General features: G+C 44.0%; 1 protein-coding gene across 4 annotated transcripts in view; it reads left to right on the plus strand.

Annotated features, from left to right (window-relative positions):
- The window catches only part of LOC308252953 (general transcription factor II-I repeat domain-containing protein 2), a 583,288-nt gene that overhangs the window by 554,723 nt on the left and 2,991 nt on the right, over positions 1-25,574 (plus strand). For all 4 annotated transcript variants that reach the window (XM_080677905.1, XM_080677904.1, XM_080677902.1 and 1 more), the window contains exons 5-15: positions 1,379-1,498; positions 2,811-2,994; positions 3,161-3,189; positions 5,077-5,131; positions 5,672-5,715; positions 11,379-11,456; positions 18,018-18,074; positions 21,520-21,597; positions 22,841-22,924; positions 23,443-23,626; positions 24,241-24,269. In XM_080677905.1, coding sequence (XP_080534031.1) covers positions 1,379-1,498; positions 2,811-2,994; positions 3,161-3,189; positions 5,077-5,131; positions 5,672-5,715; positions 11,379-11,456; positions 18,018-18,074; positions 21,520-21,597; positions 22,841-22,924; positions 23,443-23,626; positions 24,241-24,269 — 942 coding nt within the window. The remainder of the gene's footprint in view (positions 1-1,378; positions 1,499-2,810; positions 2,995-3,160; positions 3,190-5,076; positions 5,132-5,671; positions 5,716-11,378; positions 11,457-18,017; positions 18,075-21,519; positions 21,598-22,840; positions 22,925-23,442; positions 23,627-24,240; positions 24,270-25,574) is intronic.

Here is a 25,574-nt window from a genome sequence, read left to right on the forward strand (position 1 = left end):
TTTGCCCGGCCACAGTTCTTGCTTTACATTTGACCTTAGAACATGACTCCATCATATGGGCCTCTCTAGCTCAAGGTATCGCTGTGTGACAGCTGTCAGGTTATTGCTCTCCAGTCCATCCTCTCTGCCCTGTCTGGGAACTGGAGCTGGGCCCTGTAAGCATCCTCCGTGGCAGCTGGCACCTTGTGTGCTTTGTCGGAAGAGATCGGGGAGGTGCCCTGGGGAAGGAGCATCTCTTCCTGATACCAAAGGGTTCTCACCTGCTGTGCCTGTGGCACCTGGTGACCAGCAGCAGTTGGGATTCCCAATAGCTCCCCTACCACACTCAGTGTCCAGTCAGTTCCACTGGCACCCGTGCTGGCTTCCCAGCAAGTCTCACAGAAGTCTTAGGAAGTTCCAGAAGGAGGCTTCCCAGTGAATCAGCAACACACCTCCCCACCCACTCACCCCCGCCCCAGGCAGTTTCCCAGGGAGGCCCTCCAGTGCCCCAGAGAGTGACTTCCCAGCGAGTTCTGTTGGCATCACCCGCAGGTGGTTTCAGAGTTTCACCAGCGCCCCAGAGCACAGCTTCTTTGCAACACCCAGCAAGCCTTGCAGGCTCCTGGGGGCAACTTGCCCATGGTTGCCACCAGTAACTCCAGTGGGTGGGTCCCTGCTTGCTGGCTACAGCTTGCTGCACCCCAGGCCACTTTCCACCCTCGGGTAGGCCATGGCTGCATCCACCCCAGAGAGCTCTGTATCTCTCTTCCTGATCCACAGGGTCCCTGTGGGACCCTCTTCCCGATTGGCTCCTTCCTCAGCAGCAGTAGGGCTGCTCCCATTCCAAGCTGCTGTGTGTTGAGTTCTCATTACCCCTTAGTAGTCAACCCCTTGTTACTAGTTAATGAATCTTACTACACTTTCCCTGTTCAAATTAACCTGTGGTTTCTCTCTCCTGACTAGCCCTGATTAAAACCACCAGTTTCAAAACTTTTGGAGTAGCAGCTGATAGGGCGCCGGTTCGGGGGAGGATAGGGGCCTAGCTGGTCCTGAACGTGTGCAGTGGTGAGGGTCGTCCTACACAATGACTGATAGCAAATATAACTATAGCAAACATCATGTCTGCTTAAAAATAATTTCCTTTGAGCTACTACTATTTCCTTGTGTGTTGAATCACAATTCTTTAGCAATAGATTCATTTCAGAGATGCTCATCATGTAATATTATCCTGATCATCACAAGTAGCTTGTTCTTTGATTTTATTTAAATAGACAAAGATCTTGTTTTATGTCTAGTACTCTTTCCCCCTTTTTCCTTTCCATATGCCAGAAGCATAGAGATTAAGGACCTGCACGGTACAAGTGCCTGGGTACTGACTGTGCCGATGACTCGTTCACAGGCGCTGCGGAAGACCTGCCTGAGACCAAACCACTGAGCCCTGTGAAAGGGCTGCAGCTCAACTCGGGAGAAACGGAAATCCTCAGGAAAGCAGTGGAGGACTATTTCTGCTTGTGTTATGGTAAAGTGCGTTAATGTGAAGCACTAATTCTCCGAATAGTTCACTGTGGAGTGTTAGGCCATCTTATTGGTGTGATTATTTAGACGATTTCTAACATCTGAACACCCACATTCTCATCAAGCAAAGAGCGGTCCTTAATTAAGTACCAGCTCAAGTTTTCTTACTGAAGACAACTTGGTTTTTTCTGGTCCATCGAAACCTCTCGATTGATCAGACTTCAGTGTTGGCTCCCATTTTAGGGAGCCCCAGTTGCCCCCCACTCCTTGGCCAACTCAGTTATTAAAGATTTTTATTGTTGCTTGGTCACCAGCCTCACCCTCATCTGTCTCTCCACCTACCCACATCTTAAGACAGGGATTTTTTAAAAATACCTACACAGTGTTTTAAAAAGCTAGATAACGAGCCCTGGCCAGCATGGCTCAGTGGATAGAGTATCGGCCCCTGCACCAAAGGGTCTCATACCTGGGTTGCAGGTTCAAGCTCCAGTCCCAGCCAGGGCTCATATGGGAGGCAGCCATCAATGTGTCTTCTCTCATATCGATGTTTCTCCCCCCTCCTTTCTTTCTTCCACTCCCTCTAAAAATCAATGGAAAAAATATCCTCAGGTGAGGATTAACAAGCAAAAAAAAGCTAGATAACCAAGTAACTATACAGGTGTTATACTGGTATACTTATTTTCAATATAAGCACCTTAGCATCTTAGGGCCTTATTTATCATTCCTAGACAGCTGCACACATTTATTGACCTGCAAGTCCCTGTGAGCATTGGACTTTGGGGACCCCCAGCACAAGGGATCTTGGGCTCTCAGGCTACACTTGTCTATGAGAAAGGGGGCTCCGGCACCGCTGGGCTGGTGGGCCAGTGTAGAAAGATACGTGGCCCCAATGGTGACATGAGGCCATGTTGACCTCATAACTTTTCCACAGGCAAGTTGGCCTGACTTGTTCGGTGTGACACAGGGACAATAACACTTGGAGTGGAGGCTCTATCCAGCAGCCTGAATAACCATGTGTGCTCTCTGCAGCCCTGGGTGTGCCAGGCAGAGTACCCCAAATTGCACATCTTCCGAGAGAATGGAGATAAAAACCTATTCTTTTCTCTTTCTTATATGAAGGTTTAAATATTATAAATATTTTATTTTGGCCCTTTGGTTGGTAATTTTTCTAATTTCGGATATAAAGAAATAGGGTACCTTATGCTTCTAATGTATCTTCAAATGATGTCACCACCTGTGTTCATCACACTAAATGAAATTGGCCGGTAGGAGTTGTACGCTCCTGCCATTTAAAGTCATCTTGCCTCTTCTCCTAGGGAAAGCCTTAGGAACAACAGCAATGGTGCCTGTTCCATATGAGAAGATGCTGCAAGATCAGTCGGCTGTGGGAGTTGAGGGGCTTCCAGAAGGAGTTGCCTTTCAGCACCCGGAGAACTATGATCTTGAAACTCTGAAGTGGATTTTGGAGAACAAAGCAGGGATTTCATTCATCATAAACAGGTGACAGGCTCTGTCGCATCATAGCAGTTAGTGTATTTGAAGATAAGCTGAGAGCTTAACTGCTGTTAGTTCATGGTGTTCTATTACCTTTAGAAGTTGGTTATTCGGCTGTTTGATCTGACTTTCGTGTGTGTTCACATGGGTAATAGTGTTGGTTTTCTTGCAGAGCTTTCCTAGGTCCAGCAGATCATCAAGGTAAGTGACAGCTTCTCATACTTAGTGACTGCCCTTGGCTGCTAAATCAGTTCTGCTTTTCTAATGAAAATGCAAGTTCGGCACATTCTAAAGCTTGTTTATTCTCATTGAGGAGGCGGTCTCTGACATGGCAGAGTGGGTGGTCATGGTATTTGCAGGGTGTACAGCTCAGGGAGAGACACACCCTGCCTAGAAAGTGGCGACACCACCCTCATCCCAGCTCACCTGCTGGTGAGTTTCTGCACCCAGACCTCAGGCAGCAGTAGACCCCTCTTGTCCTGGTGCATGGCAGTGTGAGGAGTGTGGGGTCACCTCCTGGTCTTTGACCACAACCACGGGCCAGGCATTGTTGGGTTCAGGAGTGGGTCTAGCCCTAGCTAGTTTGGCTCAATGGATAGAGCATCGGCCTGTGGACTGAAGGGTCCCGGGCTTGATTCTGGTCAAGGGCACATGCCTGGGTTGCAGGCTCGATCCCCAGTAGGGGGTGTGCAGGAGGCAGCCAATCAATGACTCTCTATCATCATTGATGTTTCTATCTCTCTCTCCCTCTCCCTTCCTCTCTGAAATCAATAAAAATATATTAAAAAGAAAAAAAAAAAAAAAGAGTGGGTCTAGGATGTGTGATTGTTCCCATGCTTCTGAAACTCACAGTCTAGGAGGAGGAATGAGACTGTCCAGCAGGGAGCCAGGTGTGGCCTGTGCTCTCAGAATGGCTGGAGGAAATCCCTGCAAAGGGATTAGAATTGTGTGATTGGAAGGGCTCCATGGAGGAACGGGCCCCAAAGATAAGCAGGGGGTCAACAGGCCGTTCTTCCAGGAAGCCCATGCCATGTGACCACACAGAAAGCGATGTGGAAGGGTGTCTGAGGCCGCATTTGGGGATCAAGGACCCCTTATTATCTCCTGAACTTAGGATTTTGAGGGGACCAAAAATATAATAATTTACCAGAAGTGTTTAGAGATCAACTTATGCTTACTTCTTATTTTCTCAGATTATTATTCTGAATGTAATTGGAAACCATAGCTGTATATGAAAGATCAGATCTAAAGAGGATGTCATACTGAGACTGCATAGGTAGGGATGCCCCAGGGTGGCATAGGGTGGGATACACACAGTTCACACAGCACACCGAGAGGTGGTTCTTCTGAGCATAGACTACTCAGGGAGCAAAGTCTGTTCCTGGAACAGTTGTGAGCTCCTGGACTCCTCAAAGGAGGGATTGGAAGGTGAGGGTGGCAGGTGACAGGAGATTGTTGTGCCAGTGACTTGTATTTTCATTAGAGACTGTTTAGTGCTTACAGTGTGCCAGGCACTATTCTAAGCACTTTGCATGTTTTCTCACCCAACCACCATTTCAGATGAGGAAACTGAGGCACAGGGCATGTTAGTAAGTTGCTGGAGGTCACCCAGCTGGTGAGCAGCAACATGGGATCCACACCTGTGCTCCAGCTCCAGTCTGCTCCTCGGTCCCCATTCTGCCCACACGAATGGCCCCAGAACATGGGGTCAGGTTTGAGATGGTCTCTCCCCCCACTGACTTGGAGATGGGAGTTCTGTTCTCTCTGTATTGGCTTTAATTTTATATATGCCTTTTAAAATATATATATTTTTATTGATTTCAGAGAGGAAGGAAGAGGAAGAGAGAGATGGCAACATCAGTGATGAGAGGGAATCATTGATTGGCTCCCTCCTGCATTCCCCTACTGGGGATTGGACCCGAAACCGGGCATGTGCACTGACGGGGAATTCAACCATGACCTCCTGGTTCATAGGTCGATGCTCAACCACTGAGCCACAGCAGCCGGGCTCATTTTATATGTCTTTGAATGTTGTCATATTTCAGGATGCAGAAAGGGACTAATGTGTGTCTTTTTCCTCCTGCACAGGTGGGCCTGGGGTGGTAACAGATGCCGAGAGAGCAATGACATTGTCAAGTGAAAGGTAAGGGATAGATAAAAAATACAATCCACATCTAGCCCCAAAGTGATCCTTTTTAGACTGGAAAGTCTTCCTTATTTTGTTATACAGCTGACCCCTGAACAGCCTGGGTTTGAACCTCATGGCTCTTCTTACACCGCTAGTGGACCAGCACAGTTCAGACCCATGTTGTTAAGGGTCATCTGTGTTTTTAACCTGCAGCTGGGAATACGCGTATGTGGAGGGCCGACATATTATATTCAGATTTCGACTGTGTGGTTGGTCGGTGCTCCTAACCCCCAAGTGTCCAAGGGTCAGCTATATGTTAATTATTCAAAAAGATGTTTGGGATTCTATCGCTATAGTCCGTTAACACAGTTAATTTTGTAACAGATTATTAAGAATGTTAATGTTAAACTTGTGGCAGTTTTGCTTTCAGTTTCGCTTGGGAAGGGGATTCGGCAGCATGGAGATGAGATGTGGGGAACTTTAGCTCAGGGTTCCAGATGCCTGTGGGCAGTTGTCACCCTGCCTGTCTTGACCAGGGTTCCTTTCTCCTTTCAGTTGTGGACCCATCCATGTGAAAACTGAACCCATGGAAGATTCCGGTATGTATACCGATGCTTTTAGAATCCAGTGTTTAGCAGGTTATCATTTGACTCCTTTCTTTTGTTTTACTTAAAAAATATATATATATATATATATAGCCCTGACCGGTTTGGCTCAGTGGATAGAGCGTTGGCCTGCAGACTGAAGGGTCCTGGGTTCGATTCCGGTCAAGGGCATGTACCTGGGTTGCAGGCATGTCCCCAGTGGGAGGTGTGCAGGAGGCGGCTGATCGATGTTTCTCTCTCATCGATGTTTCTAACTATCTATCCTATCCCTTTCCTCTCTGTAAGAAATCAATAAAATATATTAAAAAATATATATATATATATACATATATACACACACATATATATATATATATATATATATATATATATATATATATATATATATGACTCTGAGTAAACTAAGGATAAAGGGAAACTTACTTGATTTTATTTTTTAAAATCTACCAAAAAAAAAAAAAATACAACTAACTCAGTGGTGAGAAACTAGAATCTTTCCCCCCTAAGCTCAGGAACAAGGCAGGGCTATACCCTCTCATCACTCCTTTTCAACTTCATACCGGAAGTCCTAGCTCCTGCAGTAAGACAAGAAAGGGAAATAAAAGGTATACTGATTGGGAAGGAAGAAATAAAACTGTTTGGTCATAGATGACATGATTGTCTATGCAGAAAATCTGAAAGAATCAACCAAAATATGGGGTTTAGGACACTAATTAACCTCAAATGGGACCTTATTTGCAGAATAATCATATTTTATTCAAATATCTAGAAAAGAGCCTTCTAATGCAGTAAGTGATTGGAGGGGAAATGTTAAAAGGTTAAAAACAGAATTTCTTAAAAACTCAAATGTTTAATCAAGAGATGGGAAAATATTGAAAGTATTAAAAGTGGAAAGCTCAGCCCAGCCAGTATGGCTCAGTGGTTGGGCATCAATCCATGAACCAAGAGGTCACCAGTTCGATTCCTAGTCAGGACACATGCCCAGCTTGTGGGCTCGATTCCCAGTAGGGATCTCATCGATTTTTTTTTTTTAACGTAGATTTTTGGTTTTATTCATTGCTGGTGAAGACATTATTATTTTTTCTTTTTTTAGATATATTTTTTATTGATTTTAGAGAGGAAGGGAGAGGGAGAGAGAGAGAAAAATTTCAATGATGAGAGAGAATCATTGATTGGCTGCCTCCTGCAAGCCCCCAACTGGGGATCGAGCCCGCAATCCCAGCATGTGCCCTGACCAGGAATTGAACTGTGATCTCCAGGTTCATGGGTTGATGCTCAACCACTGAGCCATACCAGCTGGGCTGACATTTCCACTTTTTAAAAAAATATATATGTTTTTGTTGATTTTTAGAGAGAGAGGAAGAGAGAGGGAGAGAGAGAGAAACATCGATGAGAGCCCAAATAGTCAAGTACATAAAATTCAGACCACAGAAAGATGAAAATGACACAAACTGGTTATAAAAGACTAAAACTAGAATTTAACAGTGCTCACAAAAGCAACCTAGAATATGAAATGAAACAGTTTCAAAATGTGAAGTTAAAATTAAATCCAAGATAATCCAAAAGAAAAGCACTGGTCAATACTAAGAAGAAAAGATGTAGAAACAGGGAAAATAGAGACCTGCCACGGATAGAATGGGAGGCAGTGCACCAGCACCATAAAGCTGTCCAGGTGTGGCTTGTCCTCCGCTGCCCCAGGCACGAGGGGAACCCGGACATGAGTGGCCAGCCTCCTTGTCACCCCCCCCCCCCCCGACAGCTGCGCTGCAGGGGCTGTGTCCCTCCCAGCCACATGTAAATATGTGCTTAGTCGAAGCTCCACCTTCGGTGACAGAGTCTGAGAAGTAATGGTGTTTGTCCGCCTTAGTTATTGTAGGTAAAACCAGCAAGTCCGTGAAGAGAAATGAGCCGTGGGTCTGGGCCGAGCAGCATTCAGCTGTGGAGTCTTAATCTCACTTACACCTGACATGCCTTCAGCTCTCACCCACTTAATCTTAGCCTCCGGTGCTTTTCAAAGCGCACATATGTTCTGCCTGCAGCCCCCATTAGGAAGATGACAAGTGGGGGCAGAGGAGTGATCAGCTCTCCCAGGGGCCCTCTCATGGATCCAAACCCAGACCTCCTTTAGCCTCCCTCACGGCTGTTGGGTGTGAGCATGTCCCTCCGGCTTTAAAACAGGCGTCTTATCGAGGCCTTTCTTTGGAGATGTGGTTCTGTTTAAACAAAAATATGCTCCAGATTAATGAATTCTACTGTGGATTTCATGATGCAATACAATTGCTTCCAGCTGCCCACCGGCTTTGGGAGCAGGCCATCAATCGGCCTATTTCTCGTGATATTTGTGTACACAGAACAAATGTTTCAGTGATTTTGAATTTTGAATTTCTCTGTCTCTCCCTTTCCCTTCTCCCCCTCCCCCTCTCTTTCACTTGAGGAAAGACAGCAGTAAAACTGTTTCATTAGCATGTCAAACAAATTCTGTGCTGTCCAATCTGGTTTCAGTTGCCTGGATGAAAAAGGAATGTTTTCCTGACAGCCCAGCTGTCACTTGTTCATCAGTTGTTTCAGTTAGTAGGAACTTTAGTGCCTAATCATCTTGGAATGTGTACTTTAATTAAAATTATATTATACAACTAGAGGCCCGGTGCACGAAATTCATGCACGGGGGGGGGGGGGGCAGGGTGTGTGTCCCTCAGCCCAGCCTGCACCCTCTCCAATCTGGGACCCCTCGAGGGATGTCCGACTGCCCTCTCACAATCCAGGACTGCTGGCTCCCAACTGCTCGCCTGCCTGCCTTCCTGATTGCCTCTAACCACTTCTGCCTGCCAGCCTGATCACCCCCTAACCACTCCCCTGCCAGCCTCATTGATGCCTAACTGCTCCCCTGCCAGCCTGATTGCCTCTAACTGCCCTCCCCTGCAGGCCTGGCCCCCCCTAACTGCCCTCCCCTGCAGGCCTGGTCCCCCGCAACTGCTCTCCCCTGCAGGCCTGGGTCCCCCCCAACTGCCCTTCCCTGTAGGCCCGGTCACCCCCAACTTCCCTCCTCTGTTGGCCTGGTCACCCCTAACTGCCCTCCCCTGCAGGCTTGATCGCCCCCAACTGCCCTGCCTTGCAGGCCTGGTCCCTCCCAACTGCCCTCCCCTGCTGGCCTGATCGCCCACAACTGCCCTCCCTTGCAGGCCTGGTCCCTCCCAACTGCCCTCCCCTGCTGGCCTGATCGCCCACAACTGCCCTCCCTTGCAGGCCTGGTTCCTCCCAACTGCCCTCCCCTGTTGGCCATCTTGTGGTGGCCATCTTGTGTCCACATGGGGGCAGGATCTTTGACCACATGGGGGCAGCCATCTTGTGTGTTGGAGTGATGGTCAATCTGCATATTACTCTTTTATTAGACAGGATATTACAAAACCTATATGTGTTCAATTTTTTTTAAACATTTAATCACCTTTATTTATTTACTAGAGGCCCAGTGCACGAAATCCATGCACTCAGGGGGGGTGGTCCCCTCAGCCTGGCCTGTGCCCTCTCATAGTCCAGGAGCCCTCGGGAGATGTCAAACCGCCGGCTTAGGCCCGCTCCCCTTCGGACATGCTTAGCGCTGCTGTGGAGGTGGAAAAGGCTCCCGCCACCGCCGCTGCACTCGCCAGCTATGAGCCTGGCTTCTGGCTGAGCAGCACTCCCCCTGTGGGAGCGCACTGACCACCAGGGGGCAGCTACTGCATTGATCATCTGCCCCCTAGTGGTCAGTGCGCACATAGTGATCAGGCATTCCATCATTCAGTCGATTTGCATATTAGCCTTTTATTATATAGGATTTTTGTTTGTTTTTTTAATCCTCACCTAGGATATTTTCCCATTGATTTTTAAAGAGAATGGAAGAGAGGGAAAGACAGAGAGAAACATCGATGTGAGAGAAACACATAGATTGGTTGCCTCCTGCAGGAGCCCTGATCAGGGCCAGGGCTGGGGAGGAGCCTGCAACCAAGGTACATGCCCTTGACCATAATCGAACCCGGGACCCTTTGGTCCACAGGCTGATGCTCTATCCACTGAGCCAAACCGGCTGGGGCATGTTCAAATTTTTAAAAACTCAGACTTATAAGAGTAATAAGAAAAATCTTTTTTCACCCTTTCACTCTTTCCCTGCACACCTCCAATCCCTTCTCCATATAAGGTGGCAACAACTTTTAACCAATTGGTGAAAATTTTTTCACCTTGTGTACAAATAAGCTCATAAATGGCATTTTCCTTTTTTTCTTTTTTATGCTTAAGTAGACCTCCTTTGTCAACTTTCCTTTGATCTTTCCATCAACTTACCTTTTTGTCCCATTTCTGAGCAAATTCCTCAACTTAATCTACCATTTCACTAATATGGCCATCAGCCCTGCCCATTCAGTTCCTCGGTTGTCCTAACAAGTTTTCCTTTTTGATAATCACATTTTAATTTTTTATTGATTAATTTGAGGGAAAGGGAGAGAAAGAGAAACATCGGTTTGCTGTTCCACTTATTTATGCATTCATTGGTTGCTTCTTGTATGTGCCTTGACCAGGGATTGAACCTGCAACCTTGGCCTACGGGGATGACGCTCTAACTGAGCTTCTCACACCTTAAATATCCAGTCTTGCTGTCCTTATACCAACAGCTATTACTTTTCAGAAGACCCTCAGAGCTTGTAAATTGATGCTAAACAGTGAAGCCCGAGCTGTGCCACAAGTTTTGCTTTTGATGTTATTAACATTCGTGGTAAACTTGCACATGTACTTCAGTAGCAGTTGCCTACTGCTGTATGAAAAGGCACCAAAACTCAGTGGCTTCAGTGATTCCATTTTCTTAAAATTCTGACTGTTGGCCTGGCATTGCTTCTTGTCTGGGCTGCATCGCCTGGGAGGCCTGGCTCCTGGGTCTGAGGCCTCAGCCAGGAGAGCTAGACCCCACTCCCCTCCCAGCCTCCAGGAGGCTAGCCCAGGCATGTTCACAGGATCACTGAACTCCATAAACAGCAGGCTCTGATGCACATGCTTTCAAGACTCTGCTGTGTCCCATTGGCCAACGCAAGTCACGTGGCCAGGCCCAGCTTGAAAGGGGGAAGACGTGACCTCACTTCAAGAGAACAGGAGTGGGCAAGTCACATTGCAAACAGGTGTGCATACAGGCTGGGAGCATATTGTGGCTGTTTTTTGCAATCTACCACACCTTTCCCTGATAAAAGCTTTTGGTTTTACTAATGTGGTTTCCCCAGGTTTTCAAGTCCATTTCATTGTAGTGGGTTAAGACTATATGTGCCTATCAGATCCCATTACAGAAGAATGTTTATGTATTTCATGCAAATGCACACATATATTCAGCCTTCTTAAAACAGGACATTTCCCCACACTAGATCTCTCCTTCCCATCTTTCCTCCCTCCATTCCTTTCTTCATCTGTCTCTCCCACTTTCCTTCTTTCCTTTTATATTGACTTTATGTTAATTTATTTTATGTTATTTATATTTTTATATGGATAAGCCATTTGTCCATAGTGATGTGCTACGAGTTCTTTTGCTGATTATAATGTTGCTGTGTTCATCGATACAGAACCTGGATGTTCTATCAGCTGGTCATCTTTCTGTGTTGGTGGGTTTGGCCTAACATGTAATTCTGTCATTTCCATTGCATTCAAAGGCATTTCTCTGAAAGCAGCAGCTGCGTCAGTCAAGAAAGAATCAGAGGATCCTAATTACTATCAATATAATATGCAAGGTAATACTGTTTGATAATCATTTTCTCCTCCCAAAGTTATTCGGGATGAAAAATTGTAATTGCCACCCATCCGTGTGGGCTGGCCCTCACCGTCTTCCCAATAGCCTCTTCTCCGCCCACTCCCTGCTGCCACAGCCTCCCTCCCGCTCCTTCCCTTCCAATATGACCAAGCATGGGCAAGAGGCTGGAAAGAGGAAAAGAGCTTCTTCAGGTAATTGCAGAACTGGCAAATAAGCAAAAGGCTAACAGTGTCATCAGGCTGTGGGCCCTCCTACAACACTGTTGGCTGTGAGTGTCCAACTTGAAATACGTGAGGAGTCTTCCATTAAGACCTCAGTTGCTCTGGTTTCAGTCTTGAGAATGGGAATTAAAGCCCCACAGTCTTAGTCATCACACACTGGACAGCAATAATGTGCAGGTTTCTGTATGTCACTCATTGGAAGAAAAATTTGATATCAGTTAGTTCTGCGCCCATGTCTGTACTTCACAATGAGGAAAAAATTGTAAGAAAAGCATAAAAGAAATGCTTTTGCTTTTTGTTGTTGTTGTTGCTGGCACACAAATATTGATTAATAATTTTATAGTAAGAGTCACTGATAATAAAAACCAAAATGTATTGGGATTCAGTAATTTGCCTTGCAAATAAAGGATTGCTGGATTCCCCACTCCCTCTCTCTTTTTACTTAAAAGAATTTTGGGGCCCTAGCTGGTTTGGCTCAGTGGATAGAGTATCCTGGGTTTGATTCCGTCCAAGGGCAGATACCTCGGTTGCAGGCTTGAACCCTAGCCACATGCGGGAAGCAACCAACTGATGTGTCTCACATCGATGTTTCTCTCCTCTGTCTCTTCCCCTCCCTTCCACTCTCTCTTAAAAAAAAAAAAAAAAAAAAAAATCAATGGAAAATATCTTTGAGTGAGGATTAACAAAAAAAAAAGGAAAAGGCCGAAACCGGTTTGGCTCAGTGGATAGAGCATCAGCCTGCGGACTGAGAGGTCCCAGGTTCGATTCCGGTCAAGGGCACGTGCCTTGGTTGCGGGCACATCCCCTGTAGGAGGTGTGCAGGAGGCAGCTGATCAATGTTTCTAGCTCTCTATCCCTCTCCCTTCCTCTCTGTAAAATATCAATAAAATATATTTAAAAAAAAAAAAAAAAGGAAAAGAATTTGGGGGAATAAAACAAAGTTTTAAAAAAGAAGCATAAGATGTCCCCATTTTGCAATCCTTAATGTAACGATGCAACTCAGCTGTAATCACCAGTGGCCATTAAAACCAATCGTTAAATGCCAATAGGATTTTATTACGAGTAGATCAGGCTGGCAGGTTCTAACTCACTCACTGGTCCAATGTTAACCTCATGAAGTAGAGGTAACCAGATATTATGTGCCTCCAGGTGGGATCTAGTAAGAAGTACTCATTCAGGATTCTTTTTTTTTTTTTTTTAATAAATCTTTATTGTTCAGATTATTACAGGTGTTCCTCTTTTTTCCCCCCATAGCTCCCCTCCACCTGATTCCCCATCCCACCCCATGCCCTTAGCCCCCGCCACTGTCTTCATCCATAGGTGTAAGCTTTTTGTCCAATCTCTTCCCGCACCCCTCAGAGAATTGTCAGTCCACTCCCTTTCTATGTCCCTGATTCTATTATATTCACCAGTCCATTCTGTTCTTCAGATTTTTTATTCACTTGATTTTTAGATTCACTTGTTGGTAGGTATGTATTTGATGTCATTTTGTTGTTCATAATTTTTATCTTTACCTTTTTCTTCTTCTTCCTCTTCTTAAAGAACACCCTTCAGCATTTCATGTAATCCTGGTTTGGTGGTGATGAACTCCTTTAGCTTTTTCTTGTCTGTGAAGCTCTTTATCTGACCTTCAACTCTGAATGATAGCTTTGCTGGATAGAGTAATCTTGGTTGTAGGTTCTTGCTGTTCATCACTTTGAATATTTCTTGCCACTCCCTTCTGGCCTGCATAGTTTCTGCCGAGAAATCAGCTGACAGTCGTATGGGTGCTCCCTTGTAGGTAACTAACCATTTTTCTCTTGCTGCTTTCAAGATTCTCTCTTTGTCTTTTGCCCTTGGCATTTTAATTATGATGTGTCTTGGTGTGGTCCTCTTTGGATTCCTCTTGTATGGGGTTCTGTGTGCTTCCTGAACTTGTAAGTCTATTTCTTTCACCAGGTAGGGAAAGTTTTCTGTCATTATTTCTTCTAATAGGTTTTCAATATTTTGCTCTCTCTCTTCTTCTGGCACCCCAAAAATTCGGATGTTGGTACGCTTAAAGTTGTCCCAGAGGCTCCTTACACTGTCTTCATATTTTTGGATTCCTTTTTCTTTTTGTTTTTCTGGTTGGGTGTTTTTTGTTTCCTCATGTTTCAAATCTTTGGTTTGATTCTTGGGGTACGTTGATCTACAGTTGAGTTTCTGTATATTCTTTATTTCAGACAGTGTATGCTTAATTTCTGACTGGTCCTTTTCCATTTTTTTGGCATTCTCATTAAGATCCTTAAAGGTCTCACTAAGTTCCTCAGCGGTTTTTAGAAGATTCTTGAGTAACCTTATAAATGTGATTCTGAACTCTATGTCGTCCAGTAGTTTGCTTTCCTCCATTTCTCTCATTCGTGACATGTTTCTTTGTCTCCGCATTTTGCTGCTTCCTTGTGTTGATGGAGTGGCTTTGTGTGGTAGGTGACCTATAGGGGCCAGTAGCTCAGCCTCCCCAATCACCTGAGGTGGACGCCTTTGGTACACCCCTTTGTGGGCTGAGTGCAAAGTCTTGGTGCAGTTAAGCCTTGATTGCTGTTGGTACACTGGGAGGAATTGACCTCCAGGCCAATTGGCTGTGAGGACCCGCTGTGTCTATAATGGAAGAACTGCTGCACTGGAGACACGCTTATGGTGCAGGACTTGTTTCAGTGGGGCTTTGGTGCTCACTGAGTCTGCCTCTTGAATGTGTCACTCATGGATGTGAGGAGTTGAAATCTGGTGTCTCACACTGACCACTAGGTACACTGGCTTCTGGATCTCCAATGGGGTGCAGGTCAGCTACTGTCTGAGGCCACCCAGCAGGAGCTACAGCGAGAACTACAGTTTTCTCCTCTTTGCTTGGGGTTTGGAGGTTTTGGAGCTGTCTGACCCGGGCTGCAAGTTTGCTAGGTTAAGCTGCGATAGGACAGGCCATTCATATGCTAAAGCCGCTGCTTGGAGCTTGGGTGGGTTCATAGATTGTGCAGGGCGGGGTCTCAGGGCGTGACCAGGCTAGGGTGTGGCAAACAGCGATGGCTGCCAGTAAGCTGGCTCTGCGTCTCTGGACCATGTCCCCGCACCCCGAACCCCAGCACAATAAACAATTATTCCTGCGCGCAGCCCTGCAAGCAAGCCTCCCTCACTTTCCGACCCCACGGCAGACAGTCCAGCTTCTCCCCGTAGGAGTTTGGGTCCCCCGCGTCTCCCCAGAAACTGGAGTTTGGAGTAATCGGGAGCTTATCTCCCTTCGGGTTGAAAACAGCAGCGCTCCCAGTTGCCCGTCGCCAGCCCGTTTCGTGTCTCCGTACCTCAGCTTTTCAGCGCTTGTGCACCCCTCAATGCTGTTTGCTCTTTCCTTCTAGTTGTAGAACTTCCACTCAGCCAGCTTTCCCGTGGTTCTGGGTGATAGACGTTTTGTCTTTTAGTTGTAGTTTTGAAATTGTTGTGCGAGGCAGCAGTTTAGGTGTTTACCTATGCCGCCATCTTGGATCCTCTCTCCAGGATTCTTGCCCTCCAAAATCAGACGTCTGATCCAGTCTTTAGACTTACATACCAGTTTTCAGGAAATGTGGGAGATACAGAAACATATGAAAATAACACTCCAAGGTCAAAGGCAGTAAATGCCCGAGTGGTAGAAGCTCGACAAGACATGTGCTGATTTCTTTTTTTTTCTAATATATTTTTATTGATTTCAGAGAGGAAGGGAGGAGAGAGAGAGAGAAACATCAATGATGAGAGAGAATCATCGATCAGCTGCCTTCTGCACACCCCCTACTGGGGATCGAGCCCACAACCCGGGGATGTGCCCTTGACCAGAATCGAACCCGAGACCCTTCACTTCAGTCCACAGGCTGACACTCCATCCGCCAAGCCAGACCAGCTAGGGCATGTGCTGATTTCTTCATCAAATAATTGCAAGGTTTTTTAAATGGAGAGAAACCTGTTTTATAGTAAAAGGTTTAAAAGACATTTCAACCAGATGCAGTGTGTGGGCTTTGTTGGAATCCCGATTTAGGCAAACAAACTGCAAAAAGACCATTACTGCCTCCTGTGGAATGCCAGATAATCACTGATACACGGCAGGAGTGCTGGGATTGGAAGGCCATTTGTAACCATTATAATAAAAGATTGGTTCAAGAAGGAATTATCAGCCCTAGCCGGTTTTTCTCAGTGGTTAGAGTGTTAGCCTGCGGACTGAAGGATCTTGGGTTCAATTCCCGGTCAAGGGCACATACCTCAGTAGCAGGTTTGAACCAATTGATGTGTCTCTCTTTCCCCACCTCCTCCCTCCCACTGAAAATCAATGGCAAAAATACCTTCAGGTGGAGATTTAAAGAAAAGGAATCATCAGTGGATGCTAAATCTAGAGAGAAATGTAGGAGTGGAATACTTATGTGATCTTAAAGTTTCTCCCCACAGGCTGTTGGCCAGGTGCACGAGTGAGGAAAAAAACAGTAATTTTACATTGGAGACATCAAATAACACCTTAATCAGATGATCAAAATTCACATCACCAGAGAGAGACAGATGAACTCTTAGTTGGTCTGGGCTGCTATAGAATCCATAGATTGGGGGTCTTAGAAGCAACAGGAATTTATTTCTCACAGTTCTGGAGGCTGGAAAGTCCAAGGTCAAGGTGCTGGCAGATCCAGTGTCTGGTGAGGACCCACTTCCTGGTTCATAGATGATCTTCTCAATGTGTCATCCCATGTTGTCCTCCAAGGGAGTCTCTGGCATCTCTTTTATAAGGGCACTAATGCCAATCCTGATGGCTCCACCCCCATGACCTAAACACTTCTAAAAGGCCCCACCGCCGAGTGCCATCACATTGGGGGTTAAGATTTTGACATATGAATTTGGGGGGAACACAAATATTCAGTCTATAGCAGACATCATATGCCTCCAGATGTGATACCCTGAGAAGGCTATACCATCATCTAGGCAGTATTCTGGCCCAAAATGCAAAACTTGAATCATATCATGAAGAAACATCAGACAAGCTCAAAATGAGGAACATCTATTATGGGGGAATGAGAGAGAGGGGTTTCTAGGCCTAAAAAATGGCAGTGCCATAAATGTCAGACACAGACTATGGAGCTGTTCCAGATTAAAGGAGACTAAAGAGACATGACAACAAAAACCATCTGATCACAAACTGGATCCTTTATGGAACAAGGAAGAGCTACAAAGGACATTTGGGGTAACTAACAAAATGGGAATACGTGCCCTAGACGGTTTGGCTCAGTAGATGCAGTGTCGGCCTGCGGACTAAAGGGTCCCAGGTTTGATTCCAGCCAAGGGCACATGCATGGGTTGCAGGCTCGATCCCCAGTGTGGGGCATGCAGGAGGCAGCCAATCAATGATTCACTCTCATCATTGGTGTTTCTATCTCGCTCTCCCTCTCCCTCCCTCTCTGAAATCAATACAAAAATAGGTTAAAAAATGGGAATACGAATGATAGATTAAGTAAAAGTATTGCCTCAACGTTAAATGCAGTGATTTTTATAGCTATGCTGTGATCATGTAAGAGAATATCCCTATTCTTAGGAATAATCACTAAAGTGTTTAGAGATAAAGAGCCATGATGTATGTAACTTCCTTCCAAATGGTTGGGGCGGGGGAGTATGTATATATATGTATGTCTGTCTCTCCCATATTGATATATTGGGAGGAGGAAAAGGAAAAATTACAAATGATAAAGGAAGTGGTAAAATGTTAACATGTTATCTGAATAAAGGGTATACAGATCTTAGTTGTATTTTATTGTTGAAACTTCTCTGTAAGTTTAAAATTATTTCAAAATAAAAAGCTCTTTTTAGAAAAATACAGTTTTGAGACAATTGAGAAAAGTTGAACAATGACTTAGATATGAGATGATGATAAAGAATAATTGTTCACCTGGGGAGTCATCATGATATTGGAGTGATGCTGAAGGAAGAGAGTTGTTGTCTTACTGGTACCTACACAGTATTTGCTCATTGAATTCTACCATATCTGGGATTTACTTTGAACCACCAGCGGGGTTGGGGGGTGGGGTGGGGCACAGAGAAAACAGGGGCACAGGAGTTGATGACTCTTGGCAACGGGGGATGGGCATGTGGCTTCATTATACCATCTCTGTTATGTATGCTTGAAGTTTTCCCAAAGAACAAATAAAGGAACAACGAAAAAATGTAAAGAAAGGGTCATTTGTACAAGGAGTCAAAATATTTCATGTACTTCCCTGGGTGGATCTGGAATTATTTGCATTGTTTTAAATGATTTTTTTTTTATTTGTATTTCCAGTTCTTTTATATATTGTTTGCTTTCCTTTCAGAAAGCCATCATTCTTCTGCGATCAATGAAGTAATAGAAATGGAATTGCCAGTGGAAGGTTAGAAAAACGAAGCATTTAATTTCATATATATGTGTGTGTGTGTGTGTATTTGTGTGTGTGTGTGTATAAATATATGTATGTATTTTAGTTTATAGTATTTTACAAAGAACACACATGTATGAAAATAAAGAAGGGGACTTCCTGTCATGCTTTTTTAGAGAACTGGCTGAGTTCTAGTCCTAAAATGTAATCTTAAGGACTCTCTCACTCTCTTACTTTTGTAAAATGTGATTTTGCTTAAAGCACCTGGATGCAGAAGTTAAGTGGTAAGAAAACTTGATACTGGTACTATTTGTTGTCTTACTTCATTTTGTCTTTTGGATGGGCATGTCCAAATTTTTTTGAACTGAGCTGAAAAGTATTTTAGGAAATTCTTTTTTTGTTTGTTTTGTTAATCCTCACCTGAGGATATTTTTTTCATTGATTTTTAGAAAGAGTAGAAGGAAGGGATGGGGCAAGAGCGAAAGAAATAGAAAGACACACATTGATTGGTTGCCTCCCACACATGCCCCACCAGGGGGCCATGAATGGAACCCAGGTACAAGCCCTTGACTAGAAATCAAACCCACGACCCTTCGGTGTGCAGGCTGACACTCTTAACCACTGAGCCACGGCAGCCAGGGCTTTTGTGTGTGGTTTTTTTTCAATGTGGCATAATATTTTATAAAAACTAATTTAAAATTAAATTTATTGGAGTAACTGTTTGGTTTTATTGTTCAATGTTTGTTTAAATACTATACCTAGTAGTTACAAACATATTCTAAGGATATTCTTTATCATTAAAATATTTTTTATTTTTATTTTTCATAGAAATGAGACCATTCATCCTGGAGTTTGTGGATTTTCAGCCCATTTAATTAAAATAATATACCTTTTTTTTTATTGTGCTTCATTTAGTAATCTGCTAAAAATATTTTTAGCTTTGATACTGAAATGCGAGCTGACCCATAGTGTCTTTTTAATATGAGTTCTTTTATTTTATGTATATAAATAAGGTATATAATTCTATCCTAACATTTAATAAAATGTCACTTATCTGAACAGATGGGATTTTAAATTAGTAAAATCTGAATTATAAAATAGAATTAAATTAGTAAAATTGGAATTATAAAATTGCAATTTTATTATTTTTCCATCAGAAACGATTTGACAAGAAGACAGTAGTATTTGGACAATAGTGTATAAATTATAGAAATTATACTTTTAAAATAAACATTTATGCCCTTGAAGTTGTATTTTTTTTTTTTTTTTTTTTTAGTGAGTCCTTTTTACTTAGAGATATTACTTACCTTGAAATATCACAGGGTCTGAACTGGTTTTCCCATAATTAGGGGAATTTTGAGATTGAATGAATATTCCCACCCTAATTTGATTATTCCATCATACTTCACTTTTTTGAATTCTAAAAATGGTTTCATGAAGTTGTTTATTTTATGGGGGAGGAAACCTCTCGTCATTATTTATAACAGAGAAAAAGTGGTGCAGTTTAAGTGTCCAGCAGGTAGAGAATGAATCATGGTGATCCATTTGGAAAAATGCTCTCAGTACGTTCAGTGAGAAACACGCTTGTCTGGCTCAAGACAAGTTATACCCAAAACAGAGAGGGACTAAAAGAAATCACAATTTATAGTGGGATCTCAATTTTGTTTAGAAAAATTAATATAGTCAGAATAGTGGCGTAAGAAAATGCTGTGCTTGCCCCCTCCCGGGACCACATCACAATTCCAACTAAACTGCAGAACAGCCATCATTGCGAACCCCCTGAGGTCTAGCTGAACAGAAGTCCTATAAGGACATATAGAAGAAGCCACATTGAGACTGGTAGGAGGGGCAGACACGCGGACGGCTGGTCCCACACCTGTGTGTGACAGTTTAAAATCTGGAGGGGTTTCTTGGCTTCAGAGGTCCCCCATGAGGAGGGAGGGGTCCCAGCCCAGGCTTCCAGTGCCGGGAAGAGAAGTCCCATAGCTTCTGGCTGTGAAAATCAGCAGAGATTGTGGCTGAGTGAGACGGAGACTGCTGGAGTCCCAGGGGCTCCTCCTAAAGGGCCTACGCATGGACTTACTGGGACTCGCTTACTCTTAGCGCCTGCGGGGGCAGCAGCTCGAAAGGTGCCAGGGACGTAAGGAAAGAAACGGAATTGTCTGGTTTCAGGACAAGGGCTAGAGGGACACTTCTCCCAGACAAAAGTGCTAGGAGACACCATTGCTCCTTTGCTGAGCCCTTCCTCCTACCACAGCCTGCAGGCTCAGGCAAGTGCCACATCTGAGTCCCCACCAACTGGGCTAACACCCTTCACCCTGACCTGTTGATTCCCTGAGACCCCACCCTACCCAACTTGCAGGCCCACCCAAGCTGCTTCCACTGGCTTTTCCATACAAACAGCCCGTCTTGGCTCATACTGCGGACTTGACTAAAATCTCTAAAAGGTTCACAACCCCCATACGAGCAGCATCTGGCCTCACCGTGCACTGTACCTCTTGCTAAGCAGCCCTAAGCCTGGACAAGCTGCAGCCAGCCTCTCCTGGGCACCTCCATGCACAGCACAAGTGACAACCATCTGCAGATCACTGAAGGTCATACCAAGGGGCCCCCGGCAGGACATAGGCAGTGACCGAACCTGGCCTGCACCCAAAATCCCTCCTAAGAGGCCCCAGAGCCAGCACCGGGTGGCCAGCTTCACACCACACCAGAGCATCACCCAAACACTTCAACAAATGACACACCCAAAGGACAGACTCGGCAGGCACCAGAGGCCCTGCCAAAGTGTCTCCTGTTCCAGAGCGTTAGCCCCTGCACAACACTCTCTTCATAAGGATGGATTTGTGCTGATTCACCTGTATTTTGTTGCTGCTGTGGCTCCTTGTGTCTGTCCGAAGTCTTGTTCTTCAGATGCATAATCTCAAACTCCCAAGGGATCATTCACACAACACATGGACTGAGCTTTGAGTTCCTGGGATCGGACTAGATAGGCTCACTTATATTTCTCACCTAGAATTCAAGTGAATGTTTTATTTACCATTTGACCAAAATACATGATAACATCAACTCTGCTTTTACTGTTAGCCCTGTCTGAGTGTTTCTATGACTCTGTTAAATCATTTTTCATAGGATGTCTGTCTGCTACTTAAATGTCCTCTTGGACACACTTATATGTCTTATTTCTTTTCCCCCTTTTAAACTGAGAATAACAACAAAGGTAATATACCTTTCAACATCCTTCTATTAAAATCTGCAGTTTAATGGTCAAAATCCGCTTTTGACCATTAAACTGCTTAGACTCAGATATCAACTGATGCCAAGCCATCTTGTTTTCCTGCAGCTAAATGTCCTCAAGATTTTAAAAAATTCATTCTGAGCTTCTGAATAATGGTACTTTGACATTTTTAGAGGTGAATTGGCCTAATTTTCTGTAAGTTCTAAATTTCATTTCTGTTTTAAGGAAACACAAATCCATCCAATACTACAAGTTCTGCAGCAGGTGTTGAAGATCTTAACATCGTCCAGGTGACAATTCCAGGTATGGAAGTTTATCTGGCTTCATCATAATTTATATTGTATTTTTTATTTTGTTATATTTTAAACATTTTCTGACATGAATTAGTCTCTTGGAGTTGTGTTGTTGTTTCCTTAGTTCATCCCATTAATTATGGGATGACAATCCAGGAATATAAAATATGCTGCAGATTCCCACTCACTGAATATCTTGCTTATATCAAACATTGTTAATCAAATATATTGTTCTCCCAGCCATGTCCTGGCATTAATGGGAAAACACACCTCAAAGCAGATGACTCCAAACACTAGCTACAATTGAATTGGATTTGGCCACAGAAGTGAAATTTTTTTTGCTGCCCATCAAGTAATCTTCTTTTCTGAATAAGTGTATGTAAAAGATATCTGGAGAGCTACAACAGAATCTAATAGCATAGTTACTCCAGGGAAGGAAACTGAGAACTTAGATGAGGATGAGAGAGAGACATTTCACTATGTACTATTTTATATCTCTTGAGTTTTGAACCATGTTGTTGCTTTATTTATTCAAAAATAAATAGAATAAAATTTTTAAGTATTGAAAAATATTCTCTACTAATCTTATTATTTTATTACTTTTACATGTCATGTTGCTTTGGCTAGGATTTCTATTATAATGGTGAAGAGTATTGGTGAAAGTGGACATCCTTGTCTTTCATAATATTGAAAATGTTCCTGAGAGTAGTATATAGTATGTTTATATCTTACCTAAAAATAGACAAACATGTAAATTGACCGTACCTCCGCTATGCCCACAGCCAATCAGGAGTGAGTATGCAAATTAACCCAACAAAGGTGATGGGGTAATTTGCATATGCAGGTGCAGAGCGTCTGGGCAGGGCGGGATGCCTGCTATGAGGGGGAGGGGGGGCGGCAGGAACTACAGGAGTGCTGCAGCCAGGAGCAAGGACTTTGCCAGCTCCCGGGCGGCCCGGGAGCGGGGACTTGGCGGCTCCCAGGCAGCCGGGAGCGAAGCCAGGGGAAGGAAGGCCTACTCTTGCACGAATATTGTGCAACGGGCCTCTAGTGGAGTTATAATTTGGGAAATATAACTTTGTAATGTAATGGCTTCCATTTACAAATTTCCAAGATGCTTTTTGCCAAAACTAAACTGAATGATAAGCCACTTAAAGTGCTTTTTCATATGCTAACAAGCATTTCTTCTAACAGCTTTCTTGGGGGCAAATACATTAATAATCATAGTTTTCTTGTTTGTTTAATTATTTTAGATAATGAGAAGGAGAGGTTATCAAGCATAGAAAAGATAAAACAACTAAGAGAACAAGTTAATGAACTCTTTAGTCGAAAATTTGGTAAGTTTTTATATCGTTACACATCCAAAATTTATATATTTGAAATAGTTCTTTTTAATCTAATACTTTATCTAAGAAACTGATCTTTCTGTGAAGGAGCTATAATCAAAATGAGTGTGTATTTTTACTGAAAAGCTTTTACATAGGAGCACTAACTAAAATAATAATAATAGCTATCTTTGCTTTACTGAGTTCTTACCATGGCTGAGCATTGTTTTTAATGCTGAACACATGATTAAATATTTAATCCTCACAAAAACCTTTTTCAGTAGATACTATGATAATCCCTATTTGATGGACTGAGAAACTGAGTCTGCTATACTACCCATTGCCAATTTCAAAATCAGTAAGATTATTCTTACATCATAGTACTCCTGGAAATTAACATAATAATGGCTCATCACCATTGTTGTCACTTGATGTGAATGATTTTTAAATCTTAACATTAAAGGTAAAGCATAGTTTAGGTTAAGTAAGTGATGAATGCAATTAATTTTTTGCTGTTTGTCTCATCACAGGGGAAGCCATTGGAGTGGATTTCCCTGTGAAAGTTCCTTATAGAAAAATCACATTCAACCCTGGCTGCGTGGTCATCGATGGCATGCCCCCAGGGGTGGTATTCAAAGCCCCTGGGTACCTGGAAATCAGCTCCCTGAGAAGGATCTTGGATGCTGCAGAATTTATCAAATTTACAGTCATTAGGTAAGTGAGAGATCCCCTCTTGGCCATGAGAACGCATCTGCAGACAGTAACTTGCCTGCAGTAGATGAGGGGGGCATAGGGACTTTTACCCCAGGAAGTGGGCGATGGGTCCCTGCAGTCAACTGCTGTGCCGTGCTGCCTCTCAATTCACTTTATCATATTCTGCTTCTGTGAGCTGTGTGTCCCTGTCCCTGTTTCCTTTGTTGTTGTTATTTTTAATCCTCATCCAAGGATATTATTTTCCATTGATTTTTAGAGAGAATGGAAGGGAGGAAGGAAGGAGGAGACAGAGAGAGATATGAGAGAGACACATTGATGGATTGCCTCCTGCATGCACCCTGACCAGGGGCCAGGGATTGAACCTACAAGCCCGGTACATGCCCTTGACCGGAAATGGAACCCACAACCCTTTAGTACTCGGGCCAACGCTGTAACCACTTAGCAACACTGGCCAGGGCCCTGTTCCTGTTTCTTGGTGATCATGGGCAGCTGTCTCAGTTTTATATCCCACTGCAGTAGCATAGAGCTGACACAAAAGTTTGTCAAATAGAACTAAATGGACAGGAGAGGAAAAATGAACATTGTTGCATTCACCAATATCTCTTTCTCTTCAGACCACTTCCAGGCCTTGAGTTTAACAACGGTGAGTATTCGGGGGGTGATATCATTCCGGCAGCCGCTGTGAAGCGGGAAGTGTCTCGGTGGGACACTGGGTCCTTGCTTCTTGAACCTTAGCGCAAAGCATGCTGCTCTTTATACGCATTTTCATTTTCCTGCTTGTTGCAAAGTGTTTTAATTCTGTTCCCTGAATTTTCTTAGCCAGGCTTTTTTTTTTTTTTAATCCTCACCCAAGGATATTTTTCCATTGATTTTTAGAGAGAGTAGAAGAGAGAGGGAAAAACAGAGAAACATTGATGTGAGAGAAGCACATCGATAGGTTGCCTCCTGCAGGAGCCCTCACCAGGGCCCGGGCCAAGGAGGATCCTACAACCGAGGTATGTGCCCTTGACCAGAATAGAACCTGGGACCCTTCGGTCTGCAGGCCGACACTCTATCCATTGAGCCAAACCAGCCAGGGCGTTAGCCAGGCATTTTTTCTCACACATGAGTTTGATGGACCTTGCTGCACAGCAGACTGTGTGTGATATGTGAACCCTTTATGGTTGGGGCTCATGCATAATACTGAACTAGTCCATCTCACTTGGTAGACAGTGATTCCTGGCCACCCCAGTCCCACTCCCTGGGGCCCCTATCCCCAAACTCCCACAGTTCAGAACTAAAAGGGCTACCACCTGGCACAGCAGTGCTCCCAGAATCCTCCAAGCCCCGCTACCAGTGCTGAAATTGACATCTGTTCTGATTGAGCAATGCCCCAGGCACTCTGCTGGTTAAATATTTTTAATGTCTCCCCTGGAACTCTTACAAGCAAGTTACTGTCCTATAGGGTGAGTGAGGCAGAAGGTGTAGAGATGTTCTCAAGAGCTTGAATTACCAGGGAACCTCCTCACTTAAAATTTGGAAACTAAAGTATTCTTTTGAAATGCTCAATTATTAGTCCTAAACTCATCTGGTTGCTAAATGATTTTTACATTTGTAATAGCTTAATGAGGCATAATTTACATGCCAGAAAATTCACTCGTGTAGAGTATACACAATTCAGTGATTTTTAGTAAATTTAGGGAGTTGTGCAGCTATCACCACAATCTGATAGAAGAACATTTCCATTGCCCCCCCAGACATTCCTCCTACCCATTTTCAGTAATTTCCCGTTCCCACCCCCAGGCCCAGGCATACCAGCCACTAAGTTGACTTTCTGTCTCTGCATATACACTGAGTGGCCAGATTATTATGATCTCTGAACGCATAATAATCTGGCCACTCAGTGTATATCCTATACAATAAAAGGCTAATATGCAAATTGTCCCCTCCACCAGGAGTTCGACCAGCA

The sequence above is a fragment of the Plecotus auritus genome (assembly GCF_963455305.1).
Source record: "Plecotus auritus genome assembly, chromosome: 7".
NCBI classification, from domain to species: domain Eukaryota; kingdom Metazoa; phylum Chordata; class Mammalia; order Chiroptera; family Vespertilionidae; genus Plecotus; species Plecotus auritus.